Source organism: Podarcis melisellensis (assembly GCF_964234715.1).
Source record: "Podarcis melisellensis genome assembly, chromosome: 3".
In the NCBI taxonomy this organism is placed as follows: Eukaryota; Metazoa; Chordata; class Lepidosauria; order Squamata; family Lacertidae; genus Podarcis; species Podarcis melisellensis.
In genome coordinates this window covers 82,946,587-82,962,966 of record NC_138530.1, presented here as the reverse complement: position 1 = coordinate 82,962,966, position 16,380 = coordinate 82,946,587, and the positions used below count along the sequence as shown (strand labels likewise).

The 16,380-nt window shown below is 41.7% G+C and overlaps 1 protein-coding gene across 5 annotated transcripts in view; it reads left to right on the top strand.

Annotated features, from left to right (window-relative positions):
* The window catches only part of MYO6 (myosin VI), a 112,970-nt gene that overhangs the window by 44,703 nt on the left and 51,887 nt on the right, over window positions 1-16,380 (top strand). For 4 of the 5 annotated variants that reach the window (XM_081904850.1, XM_081904849.1, XM_081904852.1 and 1 more), the window contains exons 6-12: window positions 1,579-1,684; window positions 2,665-2,720; window positions 6,963-7,060; window positions 7,191-7,355; window positions 8,876-8,956; window positions 12,518-12,698; window positions 13,280-13,424. In XM_081904850.1, the coding sequence (XP_081760976.1) occupies window positions 1,579-1,684; window positions 2,665-2,720; window positions 6,963-7,060; window positions 7,191-7,355; window positions 8,876-8,956; window positions 12,518-12,698; window positions 13,280-13,424 (832 nt within the window). Of the gene's footprint in view, window positions 1-1,578; window positions 1,685-2,664; window positions 2,721-6,962; window positions 7,061-7,190; window positions 7,356-8,875; window positions 8,957-12,517; window positions 12,699-13,279; window positions 13,425-13,731; window positions 13,764-16,380 lie in introns of all 5 variants that reach the window. The other variant, XM_081904853.1, reaches the window with a different exon arrangement.

Here is a 16,380-nt window from a genome sequence, read left to right as displayed (position 1 = left end):
TCAAAAAATTTAAATAGTTGCCTAGGCCTCTCTGCTTAAAAATATCTTCAAGGCATGCCTGAAACTAAAAAGTGATGGTACCTGCTGAATCTTTGCTGGAAGAGTGTTCCACAGCATGAGACCAGTGACGCTAAATGGCAGGCCTGTAGAGGCCAGTTGGGCCTCTGTAACTTAGGAGTCAATTAACAGTATTCCCCTGTATGATCTTACTGATCAAGCTGGGATATAAGGGCTCAAGCAGTCCTTAAGGCATGTTAAGGTCCTTAGGTAGTTCAGGGCTTTGTATATGAGCCTTGAAAGTGGCATGGTTAATATGACCAGTCAGTGCAGATGTTTTAGCCAAGGTGTTGCATGCTGTTGGGACAGTCTAGCTGCTGCATTCTGCACTACCTGAAGCTTCTGAAGCACAGCCACAGCCATCCCCACATAGAGTGCATTGCAGCAATCCAGTCTTGAGGTTAACAAATATATGGAGAAGAGTGCTCAGATTATCCCAAGTAGACCCTTAGGTTCTTAGATGCTAAGTAGCACTGGGGACATGACGGAACTGACAGGTGGTTGAAAAACACGCATCTAATGCTACTCTAGACTTGACTGTGCAGATAGGAGTAGGACCACTGTAATACAGCGCCTCCAATTCCCATCTCACACAGTCGATCAAGGAGGATACTGTGGTCAATGGTATCAAAAACCACTGAGAGATTGAGTGGGGAAAACAGGGTCATACACTTTCCCTCTCTCCATAAAGCACTACCAAGGCTGATTCAGTCTCAGAACTAGAACCCTGATGGAAGTGAATCCAGATAATCAGTGTCACCCAAGAACAACTGAAGTTGTTCCAGCGTCTGTGTCCCAAAGGAGTATTGGTAACTGACTAGTAGTTATTGCAAACCATTGCACCCAGAGTGGGCTTTTTAAGGAGTGGATGCATCACACCCTAGATCCACATGGTCACCCTACTCCAGCTGTCTTAATCTGTTGTCCGTACATCGGCTGTCTCCAGATTACATTAATGCAATGTGTTCTGTGAGGTTGCCCATTAACCACAATTCTCATCCAATGGGCTTTCCCCATCGGAGGTGAGGTGGGTGCTTTCAGTGGTGTTGTCTCCAAAACAACATTTGCTTCTGACCAACTTTTTGTTCATTTTGGTGCCATGTTAAAGACAGGTAGCTTGAGGGCTCTTTCAGCTCCCATTTTATTTTTTACTTATTTACTTCTGTTCTATTTGGACCTGGTTCCTTTAATGTGTTTGTTTTCTTAAAAACAACAACAAATGTGAATTTCATATATTTGTCATCCACTTTATAGATTGCATTGTATAAAAGTGGGAAATAAATGTTGTAAATAAATAAAGTAGCATTATTTGTCTGTCTAGCATGATATTGCTTGTTGGTATTGGAAAGAATTCTCAGGAAGTAAATAACTTCAGGTGAATACTTCAAAACATTGCGATTTCATTACTTCAGATGATGCTTACACAAGAACATTACATAGTGTTCAAAAGGCTAATGAAAACATTGATCTGTGTTGTTTTATATGAATCCATTTTAATGTCCTCTTAAATGTTTACTTCAGCCGATAAAGCATTTCGTGATATGAAAGTACTCAAGATGAGTCAGTCGATCATTGTGTCTGGAGAGTCCGGAGCTGGCAAGACAGAAAACACTAAATTTGTTTTACGGTTTGTATATCTAGTTGAAAACATTACCATTGAATAAAATACTGTGTGCTGGCTGTTTTAATCTCTCTTAAGAAATCGTGGAACTCCTAATGGGTGTAATTCAGATACACAAAACAGCATGGATGGCAATTCCAGGGTGATTCCATTATGTACAGGGAGCCCCACCTGCCCCAGAGACTTCCTGGTGACAGGAAGCTTTCAAAATACGCATCATGATTCTTTCATTGCACTCATAATTTACTTTTTTTATTGCCCTTTGTCCAAGGAACTCAGGGATGGCGTTCATGGGTTTAACATCATTTTACATTCCCAATGGCCCTGTGAAATTGCCTAGGCTGAGAATCAGTGATGGACCCAGAGGTCAACTTCAGCTGAAGTCTTCCCATACCAAGACACTAGTAATGTGCCATGCTGTCTCATTGGATAAAAAATATTACGACAAAAAACAGTTTCTTCAGACACAGGACATATATTCTAGGGTTCCACCCAAACGTTACATGTGTGAATGCTGCTTATATAGCAGCTTTTTCCCAACCTCTCAACCATGCCCCCCCCCACCAATGCATGCCTATAAGGTCACCCTTTCCTAGGCATCATACCCCTCAGGGAAGTCTTCCTGAATTCCTTGTATTTGTCTGTCTGATTTTTCCAATTCCACTCTTCCACTACATCCCGGTGCCACACCACACTCTTTCTTCTGGAAAGTTCCACACCTACTAGGAGAGGTAGTTGTAATTTGGAGGTCCCGACTGCAGAAAAATTCTTTCACTTGCATAACTTTTGGATGCAGCCCACAAACCAGGGAGAAAGGAGGGAAATGGCAGTGTCTGCTGTTCCTCAAGTAAAGTAATGCAAAAGTGGTGACATTTATTTAATCCAATTTATATAGCCACCCTTCGATAATTATTCCTGGGGTGGTGGTGGTTATATAAATATGAAAACATATATTTGATAACGTTTCTTTTCTTTCTCTCCCGCAGGTATTTGACTGAATCCTATGGCAGTGGTCAAGATATTGATGACAGAATTGTAGAAGGTACTTTGTCATGCTTAAATTTCATTTGTATGAATTAACAATAACTAGCTGAGGTGGAAGAAATAGGTATCACACTGCCATTTTGAAATGTGGTGTTGTATAACATCCTTATAACAGGCCATGTATTGGAAAGCATACTGATGAATGTGCCCAGTTATCTTACCAAGATACCAAATATGAGAGTGTCTCATTCTGTCAAGCTTCAGTTTTCAAACAGTAGGCACTTTCAGCATTTGACCTCGGAATGGTTATGGTCTGTAGGAATTGGGAATGAGCTTCCTTTCTCTCTTTAAATCCAAATCAGAAATACTGCCACCAGACTCAGGGCCTTGGATGCAAAAGCAACTATCTGTGGAAGTAGAACCTGAACCTGTTCTATGAACTCTTGTACTAGCACCAGTGGAAGACTTCTTCACTGCAGTGTGTCAGGGTTGAGTTACAGAATGAGTGAGCCGGTAATGAGAGGGCTATGAAAGGTTTTGGAGCTTGGGCAAAGTCTTGTGCAATAGCATACGAGAACAATAATTTATCTGGGTTTGGAGTCACTCTTCTCATCCACATTAGAGCAGGAATGGGTTCAGGCCTTGAGGCCAAAAGTCACCCTCTAGACCAATGTTTCCCAAACTTGGGTCTCCAGCTGTTGTTGGACTACAGCTCCCATCATCTCTAGCTAGCAGGACCAGTTGTCAGGGATAATGGGAACTCCAAACCGCTGGAGAACCGAGTTTTGGAAAACCCTACTCTAAACCTTTCTCTGCAGACCCAGAAGTCTTCCCTTGAACTATGATCCTGCCTCTAGCTCTTACTTTTCTTGCTGGAGAGGAGTATATATTATTTCATTCATTCAATTTATATACTGCCCTCTACCAGAAGATCCCAGGTAGTGTACAACATTAAAAGCACATTACAGAACATCAATGATAAAAACATAATAAAAAACATACTGAGAGACAGCCTAATAGTAAAATAATCATAATAATAGCAGTCCACTCCACCATACTTTCACAGGCCATAGATTATTTAATAGCCATAGGCCTGGGTAAAGAGGAATGTTTTTGCCTGGCACCTAAAAACATGTAATGATGGTGCCAGGCGAGCCTCTCTGGGGAGAGCATTCCACAATCTGGGAGCCAGCACAGAAAGTGCCCATGTATGAACGTGTGTAGAAACAAGTCTAAGAAGATTGCACAAGAAGGGAATATGACCCCCAGGCTGCAAACGATCCCCCACCTCTGTACTGTAGTCTCACCGAGGCATTATCCACATGTAGACACTATGCATGGATTAAAGAAGCAAAAGGCCATGTGCCACTGGCCAAGCCCCACCTCCTGCCCTGGCTGTCCATACATAGGGAAAGTGCATGCTTGAGCAACCGTCAGCACATGGATGTCCAGGGAGCATGGCTAGTGCCTTCCATGCAGAATGTTGAGAGTGGAGCCAGTGGCACAGTCCCACTTCCCCTTCCCACCTGTAGGTTCTCTGCATGGAGACTATCTGAAGGTGGCTTAGGTGAGAAGCACTCCTCCTGCGAACGGCAGGTTTGAATCCATGGCAGGGTTACGAGAAAGAATTTCTCCAAATTTGCATCCCTCTTTCAAAGGCTTCAAAAGATAGAACGGCGCAGAGCAAAGGATAGAACCATCCACCTTCTGTACCTTTGGTACCATCCTGCAGTTCTTAATTCTTTTATGCCAGATTTCATTCTTAATTCTTTTAGGCCTGATTTTCAATGAGTCAGTATGCTCATTATAACATGTGAGAGCAAGATTCTCCTGTTCAGCTGGGCAATTAAAATTGTCCCATATGATGTTACAGACAGATATAGATAGATGGACAGAAAGAAAGATAGATTTAGATACATAAGAAAAAAGGGAAATCCTGCCATTTGAGCCTTTGTGAAAGGGCACATTGCACTGGGGCTAGATTGAGCATCTCTCTCCCTGCTTTCTAGCCAGTGTCAAACAGAGAGCAATGTGTCCACCTTTAGTTAATGATGAAAGACCTGAGGACGATGTCTCTTAAAAACAGTCAAATACATAGGCATTCCAAATCCACGCCTAACAGTTGGACGTAGCATTTGAAGCTGCACAGTTCCTGAACCCTGCTACCTAGAGGTTTGCGTTTTTTTGCAAAAGGGTTGGGGAGGAAGCTTTGAAAAAAAAAATCTTACCCAGAACAGCTGCCATTGCTGCACACTAGCACCCGTCTTCTTTTGCACATCTTAACATGCATGTGTGCAGTGTGGCTGCATTGTTACAACAGAAGGACTTGTTCACAAAGCCTTTTTTGTAGCCTCTTCAAAAAAAATAAAAATCTTCTCACATTTGAAGTACTTGTAAACATTGAGTCTTTGTTGTGATTCTTTTGTGTGTTTGCCTGACAAATTGGATAGCTTGAAAGGTCACCTACCAACCCAAATTGTTTTCTGTGTTACAAATCAAGGATAAAAAAAGAAACACACACATGCAAGAAAACTAAAAAGTTGGTTGAGAGCTGTCAGCTATCATCTTTGCTTTTCTTTGGTATTTTGAGATCAGTACTTTTTGTTTTCTTTAAACATCCTTAGAGACAGAAGTCCAAATTCCTTTTTAATGCTTGTACTTCTGTCTCCCCCCCTTCCCAATTCCTAAAACATTGTTGGGACTAAATAAATAAATGTTTTCTGAGGCAAAGGCAATTTTAAAATGTGGCGTTAGCTAAACGTGTGTGTGTAGCAGTAATGTGAATCTGAGGAGGACGGGACCTAAATGGGGACTTCCTTGAGTGCAACATCCCTGCTGAGGCTTGATATTACATGCCAAATGGTGGGAGGTACAGCAGAGCCAGTGATAAATATACCTTTCTTAAGGTTTCCCAGAAGCCTCTGCTGTTGGAAATAGAATGCTGGACTATGTAAGCTGTGGTCTGGTCAAGCAGGACAATTATAGAACAGGTGTGGGAACATGTGGGCCTCCCCACTGGTGCTGGACCTTTAGCAGCAAGACAGCATGTCTCTTGGTGAGGAATGATGGGAGTTGTGGTGCAACAGCAACTTGAGGGCCTCAGGTTCCCCATCCCTGCATTACGGTGATATTGCTGTGAGCGATATCAGTAGCTTTGTTTTGTACAAATGATGCCTGCATCTGCATAATATTGTTAATTTGCCTCATACCTGCCCTGCATGGAAAATTTCCTCACCATTGGGAAACTATAGCCTATTACTACTACTACTACTACTACTACTACTACTACTACTACTACTACTACTACTTTGTATCAGTTATTAGTTGCTTTACTCATGGAAGTAACTCATAGGCTCGGTAGAAATACTAAAACCAACTGCAATAAGCAGAATAAAAACTTTTTTAAACCTCAATAAAAGACAGGACTTACAGATCCTGCCACACTAGATACTTAAAAACCCTTCAAATCCAGGGGCCAAAGCCCAGGTGAAAAAGAAAGCTTTTACCTGGAGCCTAAAACTAGATAAAGATGGTGCCAGAGGGGTCTCCCTGGGGAAAGCAGTCCACCATTGCAAGTGGCCACGTGCTTATACTGTTTTGCATTGTTTTTGATGGCTCGGTTAGTTGCTGAAGGAGGAGTGCAGTCTTTGCTGGCCCAGTGATGCGACAGCACAGCTTAAACGCCATAGTCTGGGCAAGAGTCCAGGCACCTGCTTGTTGCAAGGCCAGTGGTTCTGTTTGTGTTTATAGCTGAGCCATGGGATCAGGGCTGTCCTTTCCGTTATCATCAGATAGTTGCCCTGATCTGGGGATCACAGAAGCAGCTAGCAGGCCTTGTGCATTGTCCTTCTCTCAAGGAATGAGATAATTCATGTGCTTGGGGATGCAGCTGCAGTTGCTTTAAACAAGCTATTGAATGTGTGACTTTTTTTCTGTCCAAAGCTAGCTTTTGCTCACCTGATAATGCTGACCGTTTCTAGGCAGCATCTTAAGAACTGGAGCAAAGTCTAACTTGCCTTATAGATTTTCTTGAGGGTTTCTTTCTTGAATTGTGTATTAAAAAAAGGATGGAAGGGTGGAAATGATTGTGTGTTTATCTATAAATATATAAGATGATCTGCTTATAATTTATTTTGAAAAATGTAATTTTATTCAAATTCTTTGAGAGAGTAACACGTTTAGGGATTTAAAAATTGAGGTTGCTTTTCTGTGCTTTAAATAGTTATTCTCCCCACCTTTGCTTCAAATGGAAAAAAAATCATATTAAGCCACTTTCATTTTATTCTTCTTATTTTAATAGCCAACCCCCTTCTAGAAGCCTTTGGAAATGCAAAGACCGTTCGTAACAACAACAGTAGTCGCTTTGGAAAATTTGTCGAAATCCATTTCAATGAAAAGGTATCAGTACTTTTTTGTGCATGGTAGGTTTGCACAGGAGCTTCCCTTTTCTTTCTGTAATCTCATTTGGGAAATCCTTTTAAACATAACCATTTCCTCATTCAGAAAAGCTTTATTTTTCCCCTCCTAGAATTCAGTAGTTGGTGGATTTGTGTCACATTATCTGCTGGAGAAATCGAGGATCTGCGTTCAAGGCAAAGAAGAAAGGAATTACCATATTTTCTACAGGCTGTGTGCTGGAGCCTCTGAAGATATAAGAGAGAAACTTTATTTAAATTCGCCAGATAATTTTAGAGTGAGTTGATTGTTCTTCCTTCCCACTTTCCTCCATCTTGCAGGATGCTTACAGTGAAGTTGTTGTTTCAATTCAGACATGAAACCAGGGTAGCCAACATGGTGCCATCCAGGTGATTCTGGACTACAATTCCCATCATCCCTGGCAATTGTCCCTGCTGGCTTGGGTTGATGAGAGTTGGGAATCCAACAACAACTGGAAGCTGCCAAGTTGGCTATCCCTGTACTAAACCTTGATTTTTGTGCCCAAAGTGGTTGAATCTTCAACTTGTCATCATATTGATGCATTCTCCTCTTAACTTATTTTTTATCAGTTAGATCTTTTCAGGCATATAAGCATTTTATTTGTGTTAGTGTCCTGTTACACAAGGCGTGGGATGGTTTGCAGGCTGACACATAATATGAAATCAGAACAAAATGTTAGGAAGGAATTCAGTGTCGTGGTAAAACAAAATGTTCCAACAGCACAAATACTGCCCACTATGACTTGCTTTAATTATTTTTTTAAAAAAATTGCTATCTGCTCTAGTTCATTTTTACCATACAATTCGCTGTAGCGATGTATTATGAACAGTCCATGGGTGTTGTTTTTCTCTGAATTTCGTTTTAAGGGTCCATTTGTTCCACTGTCCTGATTTTAAAGTATATTGGGTTTGACCCAGAGGTCTCATGAACAGCTCAGGCAATATTTCCACTGGAGGAATTGAAGAGGCGATTTATGCTGATTTCCCCATCCCACCCACCCCCAAAAATCTGCACTGAAAAGTTGGCCTGTTCTTCTGAACAGTACGGAAAGTGGTGCTGAGGGGCTGCAGTCATAGGAAGAATTTAGCTCAAATCTCCCCTCCCTATCCACTGGTGGGAACTTCCACTGGATATCAGTCTGTTCCACATAGGACCCCTTCTATTCATGGAAGAGCAAGTCTTGATCTAACCCAGAAATAATACCTGCATTTTCAAATAATTAAATGTATAATAGGATGTAAATGAGAGGGACACGGGTGGTGCTGTGGGTTAAACCACAAAGCCTAGGACTTGTTGATCAGAAGGTCGGCGGTTCGAATCCCCGCGACGGGGTGAGCTCCCGTTGCTCGGTCCCAGCTCCTGCCCACCTAGCAGTTCGAAAGCACGTCAAAGTGCAAGTAGATAAATACGTACCTCTCCAGTGGGAAGGTAAACGGCGTTTCTGTGTGCTGCTCTGGTTCGCCAGAAGTGGCTTAGTCATGTTGGCCACATGACCTGGAAGCTGTACGCTGGCTCCCTTAGCCAATAAAGCGAGATGAGCGCCGCAACCCCAGAGTCATCCACGACTGGAGCTAATAGTCAGGGGTCCCTTTACTTTTACCTTTACCTTAGGATGTAAATGAGACCATAAAGTAGGCCTCAAGGCAAATTTACAATTCTGTAACATGATGTTACAATTACATCCTGTAACATGATGACGATACACCATATTTTTCTACTTCCTTCTATAATTTTTGTTGTTAATTGTATCTTTTGTTTTCCTTTGCTTCACAACAGTATTTGAATCGTGGTTGCACTCAGTACTTTGCCACCAAAGAAACAGATAAGCAAATTTTACAGAACCGCAAAAGTCCTCAGGTATGAGAGCTACTCCGTATGTTTTACATTCATGTTTAAAAGCTCAGACTTTGCAAAGCAGCAGCAGCATTTGCTGCCGCCATCGCTTGCTGCTATTTCACATCTGGTTCACATGGTACGACTTATTTTTGCTTTGTATGCAAGCAGTTTGGCAGCACTGATCCTTGTTTGAGAACAGGGACTGAATGTCACCACCACTACTACTTCAGACAAATGATTGGCACTGTCAAAAATGACAGCAGCCATCTGTTAGTGCATGCAGATCCTAATGTGCAGCTGGAAAACCTATCCACTGCTCTATGTAAGGGCATTTCAACTAGGACCCATTGTCTCAGCTGTGGCTTCCCTTTATGAACTGAACTTTTATTCATGTATATATGGATTAATCTTGGGAGGTTCTGTTCTTGCCTATGTGCCCAAGTTGTAGCCACTGAAATTTCGTTGGCACACATTCTTTAGGGAAAGTGGCCTATAATTGAATACACAATTGGATTCCCCACCCCACCCCAATCTGACTATTTAAAGAAATTAAACAACAACAACACAGCAGGTATTTTTTGCTTGCTGTGTAGTTTAACATTTCACTACATTGTTGAGTTTAAATACCTGCAGAAGCCCAAACGTACAGAGTGTATATTGTAATGCTGGTCTCAGTAAACTAAAAAAGCAGAAAAGCAAAATTCAGTAAAGGTATGCTGTTGGGCTGGATTGTTGTTGATCCTGATTTCCCTACCTCCCCACTCCCTAGTCATCGCCAGTATATAGCCTCCAGGTGGGTACCTGTTCACAGAAATGCTTCACTCCCCATGTGAGTGCCCACAACAATTGCAATTGTGGTCCATTATTGGTTGCTCTTACAAGGGGGCTGCCATGAAGTCTTAGCTAGTGAGGCAAGAGGGGAAAAAATCCCTTTCTCAGTGCAAATCTTCTTGCCACATCAGTGCTTTATCGCTAATATGGCAGCATAGCATCAGGCCTATAGTGAAGTGCTGGTACCACAAGCCTAAAATGGGCTTAGGTTAGTAGCTACTCATGGTTTCTCTCTGTAACTTGCAATGCTCTTTGGGCATGTAGGAATGGTTTATATTCGTACCCCAGAAAGCACATTGGAGAACAGTTGGCTTATGTACTGGCACCTTTAGGATTATTTAGTAATTCATCTGTTCGTGGTAACTTGGAGCTGTTGCAATGTCCAATCAAGTAATTTGCCCAACTCCTAGTATCACTATGTAGTGCGGAGACATTAATTTTTATTACTATTATAAGACACGTGTAAGTAATAATTAAAAAAATTAAATAAAAATGACAGTATTCTCTCCAAAGGATCAGTCATATAAAGAATGCACCACCAACTTCATTTAGCCATGAGTGGGCATTGCTTTATAACTATGTATTTATTCACACACACAACTGCTTGGACCAGTGGCACTTGAGGGTCTTAAATAAACTTTTAGCCACGGATTGCATAAGACAGTGATGGCCAAACTTGGCTCTCCAGCTGTTTTGGGACTACAGCTCCCATCATCCCTAGCTAACAGGATCAGTGGTCAGGGATGATGGGAATTGTAGTCCCAAAACAGCTGGAGGACCAAGTTTGGCCATCATTGGCGTAAGACATGCTCTCACAGCTGTGGTGCGGGTGAAGGGTGGTCAGGTGAAAAAAGGGGATAGGGTTTCTGCTGTGTCACAAACTTCACCTGTTGAAATTCCCTCTTCAGTTCAACTGTTAAAGGTGCGGGGAGCCCTGACTTTTCTTTTTCCTTCCACCCGTCCATCTTATGTGGATGCCATGTGAAAAAACTAACTTCCTCTCAGTTCAGTGGGTGATATGTGTCTTTTACATCTACTTGACCCCTCTACTGATCAAAAGCTTTGGTTGTTGTGGGCTAAAAGCCATGTGAATGAGCCTGGTGTCAAAAACTTGAAGGGATTGTTAATGTTAAATGAAGAGAAGATCCATCTTGTAAATACAGGGATCCTTTTAAATATAGATATGTGATCTTGAAGGATGACCTATTTTCAGAGGTATATTAGAATGCAAATTCTGTCTTCGGTTTTAAACAAATATATAGTCTGTGATCTCGGTATGGATCTTGGAATTGATTCCTAAGAATGTCACCTGCCCTTTCTAACTATAAGTTATTCTCTTTCATCAAGCTATTCCATTGTATAAGTCATCTTTGTTGTTTCATCTTTAAACCTCCTTGAACATGTTTTAATAATAGTAAGCGGAGTAATCAATTAATGCTTACATTATTTTTATCCTTTTCCTATCAGGAAGATGAGGTGATCACTTTGTATAATTTGAAATTTTAATTTCATTAAATTGCTACGTGATGTGAATTTTTCAGATGCATGTTAGCATTTTTATTCTTAGATGATTAGATCAGTGTTTCCCTTGTTTGGGATTAAAGTGGGTACAATGCAAGTCAAATTGCATCTTCTCTTTGGGTTTACAGTGAACTTTTAAGATTTAAGGATTATTTTTCTGCATGCTTCCCCACACCCTTGCATGTAGTAGCTTGCTTTTTAGTTAAAATGTTTAGATTTTAGAGGTGGTGGTGGTGTGTGATGTTTGAACTCAAAACAGCTGAATAACCATGACTGTGTGTAACTTTCCCTCCCCACAAAAAACCCATTGCCTGGTGAATTCTTATGCACTATAAAAGTTCATAAGAACCGGGCTATGGACTTCTATACACAGTTCTGTTTGCCAGACCAGTGTTTGTTTTTCTGCTGAATTTTATGATCCCACACTTCATTCATAATCTGTGTATATTGCTGTCGCCTGACTTTTCTTGTGCCAAAACTGAGGAATGTTAACATTGGGCCTGAACCAAATGTTCGCAAGCAGACATTTTTGTTCCATTTTATGGGGGCCAAAATGGGGATGGGCCTGTAGCTCAGTGTTAGAACTTATTCAAAGATCAACCCTTGACATTTCCATGTAGGTCTGCAAATGATTCCCTTCCAAAACACTGGAGTGAGCTCCTAGTCAGCTTTGACAGTTCTGAGCTACATCAACCAATGATCTGAATTAGTGTGAGGCAACTTCCTTTGCCCTTGGCTCCTCCTTATGCAGCTACTTGATTAATGCCGAAATGTTTGACTGCTTTCTCAGGCTGCTTTGACCTGATTATGTGACAGCAAACAGTTGAGGATCATGTAGCATCCGTGACAGTGTCACGCTACCCTGTCAGAATGCTATGAAGCCTATTCAGAGTGAGGACAATAATTCCTGCCCTCACTCTTAAGGGCTGTTTTCTTGAAGATTTTCTAAATGAGAAGATACTTCTCATATTTAACACTACTTCCATACATTCTTCTAGTAGGTCTTTGTGAAGTTTCAAATCACTCTGCCCCATATACTCCTTTCTCCACATTCAGCATAGTCCTCCACATTGATCTATAATGCTAGACAAACCTTGCTAGAAAACAAATCTTGATTTTTATGTGTGGTATTTCTGAGCTCTTTCCATCAAATACACTTTTGGCTGGATGTTCACCAATGGAAATATTAGTTCCAAGCATTTTGAGACTGCTTTTGTTTTGCTTTTATAGTACTTGAAATCAGGCTCCCTGAAAGATCCTCTGCTCGATGATCACGGAGACTTTAACAGAATGTGCACTGCGATGAAGAAGATTGGTTTAGACGATGAAGAGAAGCTGGATCTCTTCCGGGTGGTGGCTGGCGTTCTACACCTCGGGAATATTGATTTTGAAGAAGCTGGCAGCACTTCTGGTTAGATCAGTAACTTTTGTTTCATTTTGCATCGAGCTTTGGTGAAAAGTTGGTGCGCTTCAGCAAAGGAACACAGAGGATTCCTTGTTTGTGTGTGGTGATTTACCGTATTTTTCACTCTATAAGACACACCAGACCACAAGACGCACCTAGTTTTTGGAGGAGGAAAACAAGAGAAAAAATATTCTGAATCTCAGAAGCCAGAACAGCAAGAGGGATCGCTGCACAGTGAAAGCAGCAATCCTTCTTGCTGTTCTGGCTTCTGGGATAGCTGCGCAGCCTGCATTCGCTCCATAAGACACACACACATTTCCCCTTACTTTTTAGGAGGGAAAAAATGAGTCTTATAGAGCAAAAAATACGGTATTTTTTTTCTTAAGAGATATGCCTATTATTATGTGTGTGATTCTGCCTTGTTCATTCATGCTTTGTGGAATAGTTTGTGCTGTGTGTTACAAGTAGCTGTATAAAGAAAAGGACTTTGTAGGCAGTTGCTGGTTCCTTACTTTAATGATTTTTTTTTGAACCCACTTTTTAACTGTTTCCCCCCCCCCCCTTTTGCTCTTGCTTTTAAAAAATAGGTGGTTGCACTCTGAAGAATAAATCTAGCCAGTCTCTGGAATGCTGTGCAGAGCTCCTCGGCTTGGACCAGGATGATTTGCGTGTAAGCCTCACCACCAGAGTCATGCTGACAACAGCAGGGGGCACCAAAGGAACGGTTATAAAGTAAGTGGCTCAGAAAAGCAGTGTGTTTCTCTTTGTTCCTCTCCCCCCACCCACCCCAAACAGCTGCCCTACATGGTAGTTGTCTTTTTAAAAAAAACGGAGATTGTAAAAATTGCCTATTAAATCTTTGCTTTGAGCTATTCGGAAATGTCTTACTTGCAACTGTTTATGGCGAAATAGAAATTTAGAGTTGCGTTCCTTTCCTTTTTCCTTTTTGCTTTGTTCTGCAAGATGAATAGCACTTTCCGAAGAGCAATAAAACATCTGTTGCTGTGCCAAATTTATTTCTGTCTCCCTTTCATCCCAGTGTGCAAGAGAGAATATATCTGTGCAATAACGGTAAGGGGAAAAAAATTGCCTGGCAGTTTTGTTAATGATTAACCTGTCAAACGCTAGCAGGGAAAGTGAAAATGCCTTGCAGTGTGTCTCGGCACAGCTTGAATCCATATTCGCATAACAATAATTGCTTAAAACCCGGGAGTAAGCATGATGTTTGTACTAAGCGTACAGCCTGCACGGCTCCTTGGAACATTTTAAAGATGGAAGTGGAAAACTCCAATGTTCTCTCAGTTCTTTAAGCACTGCAACTTACTCTTTTGTGTGTGTGGTTTGCAGCACTGTGCAGCAGAACTGCCGCTTTATAGGCATGAGTTATGCAAATAGCCTGCTATGTAAACGGTTTGTCTCCTGTCAACATTGCTTGAATTGTGGATGGGTTCTGTTCAGTCACTTCGGCTATTAACAGCTCACGCTCGCAATGATTCATCTTACCAGTGATTTACGCTATCTGAGAACCTTGCCTACTTCTGCAAGATGACTTGGTTTGGTTTGACGCGGGCTTCACCCCAAATTTCCATTTTAATTACATGACATTGTGTCAAGAGCCCAAAGTTCGTACCTTTGCATACCATGTGCTTAGGTTCGCTTTCTCTGAAGAGGCTGGCTTTTCCTCAAAAAGAGAAGGCGCCAATCCAGTGGGAAGAAGTCTTAATGGACAGAATGAGAATGTGTTGCCACTTCGAGATCACCTCTGACTTAATGCAGCTGGTGGGAGGGCAGCAGTGGGGAAGGAGGTCATTCTGTACAAGGAGAAGGATACAGAGCAGCAGACACTGCAATCACTGCTGCGCTCATGGTGAAAAGACACTTCCACTTGTTCAAGGCAGTCCTGCTGAGTTGCCCCAATTTTCCTCAACTGTTGTAGCCCTCCATGCCCCATCACACACTGACCTTTCAGAAGTGGGGGACTTGAAAGCCCATTTGGTGCACTACCCTCCCATGTTTTCTTGAGGGGAGCCAGTAAACCTACTTGCCATCCAGGAGGGCCTTTAAAACACTGCTATATCATGAGTTTCCATCTTCATTCACTTCAACAACTTTCAGTGGGCATTGTTTCTACCCCCCCTCTAATAAATCAAGGTGTACTTTCCCAGGGTACAAAAGGTGAGATGAACTTCATCTTTAACCAAAAGTTTCCTTTCCGTGCTATAGGATGGCAGAACCGAACAAGCTGTCAGTATTTTGTGGGAGGGATTCAAGTTTAGGTTTGCGCTATTCAAGGGGTCGCCCTAATTCAGAAACAGAACTTTTGCAGTTAGGAAAGTGACGGGAAAACATGAGATGACCGACTGGCCAATGAGAACATGTATAAACACCCCACAAGCAAATTGGGATGAATGCTGATTGTATAACAAATTGGAACAACTGTTCAATAAAGAACAGATATCATCTAACTTCCACATAAGCTTTTTGCAAGCAAATCAGGATAAATGCTCAATAACTAGGGCATCTGGAGGAGCCCCAGGTCTAGATTAAATTCTGTGTCAAATATTGAACAGGTTTCTAAACCAAAGCAGGTGCCCATTTTTAGATTATAAACATGATCAAGAACTTGTTGACATGACTAACTATTCAGCGGTGGAGCAAACTTGCTTGGAAAATGATAGACCATCCATTTTCAGAAGGTTTTCAGCAGAGGCTGAAGGCTACTGATTAAAGAAACTGTAAAGCTGGATTTCCTACATCTGCAGCAGGCTTGGCTAGGTGACCTTGGAGGTCTTGACCGACTCTATGGGCAGTATTCAAGCAGGCATTACTCATAGTATGCTCACTCAAATTAATGGGCCTGACTTAGTCACATTCGTTAATTTAAATGGGCCTGCTCTGAGTAAAACACAATAGAATACTACCCGGTGATTCTATGAAAATGTGGGAAATGCAGCCACTTTTGGAATGACTAAAGGAAGAACAAAAAAAAAAAAAAAAGATGATTGCTGCACTTTCCCAATTGAAAGTACAGAGAATACTTAAGTATTAAGATTTAGGAAGAATGAGCTGCTTAATAGGTAGTGGGGATGAGCTTGATGAGATAAACAGAGATGACTTGGCCATGGTACTCTATGGCTCTGGCGACTTCCAGATTGGATTATTTTAATGCGCTGTACATGGGCTGCCCTTGAAGGCGACTTGGAAACTTCAACTGGTTCAAAATGCAGTGGCCAGATTATTAACTTGGGTGTATGTGTGTGTCCCTAGAAAACACTCAAACGCCCCTGTCCAAATAAATTGTCGGTTAATTTCTGGAACCAGTTGTGCTAGTGTTTGCCCTTCCTTACAAACCTTCTTTGGTGTTAAGATCAGCAGAGGGACCCTCTTAGTAGTTCTGCTGCTCCCAGATGTTCGGGGTAGTGATGGCCTAGGAGAGGACATTCCCCATGGCATACCCTTAGTCCGCTCTCAGCCCACAGAGGTAAATCTGGCATCCTCCCTATAGAGCTTTTGGCGAATGCTGAAGACATATTTATTTACCCTGGCCTTTCAAACTTGAGGTGTGTGTTTTCCTTTCCTTTCTGTAATTTATTTAGCCATTTTTAATTTCTGATTTTTTAATTGTTGTTGTAACCTTCCTGGGACCTGTTGGTTAAGGGCGAGCAATCAATTTATTAATAATAGTAAC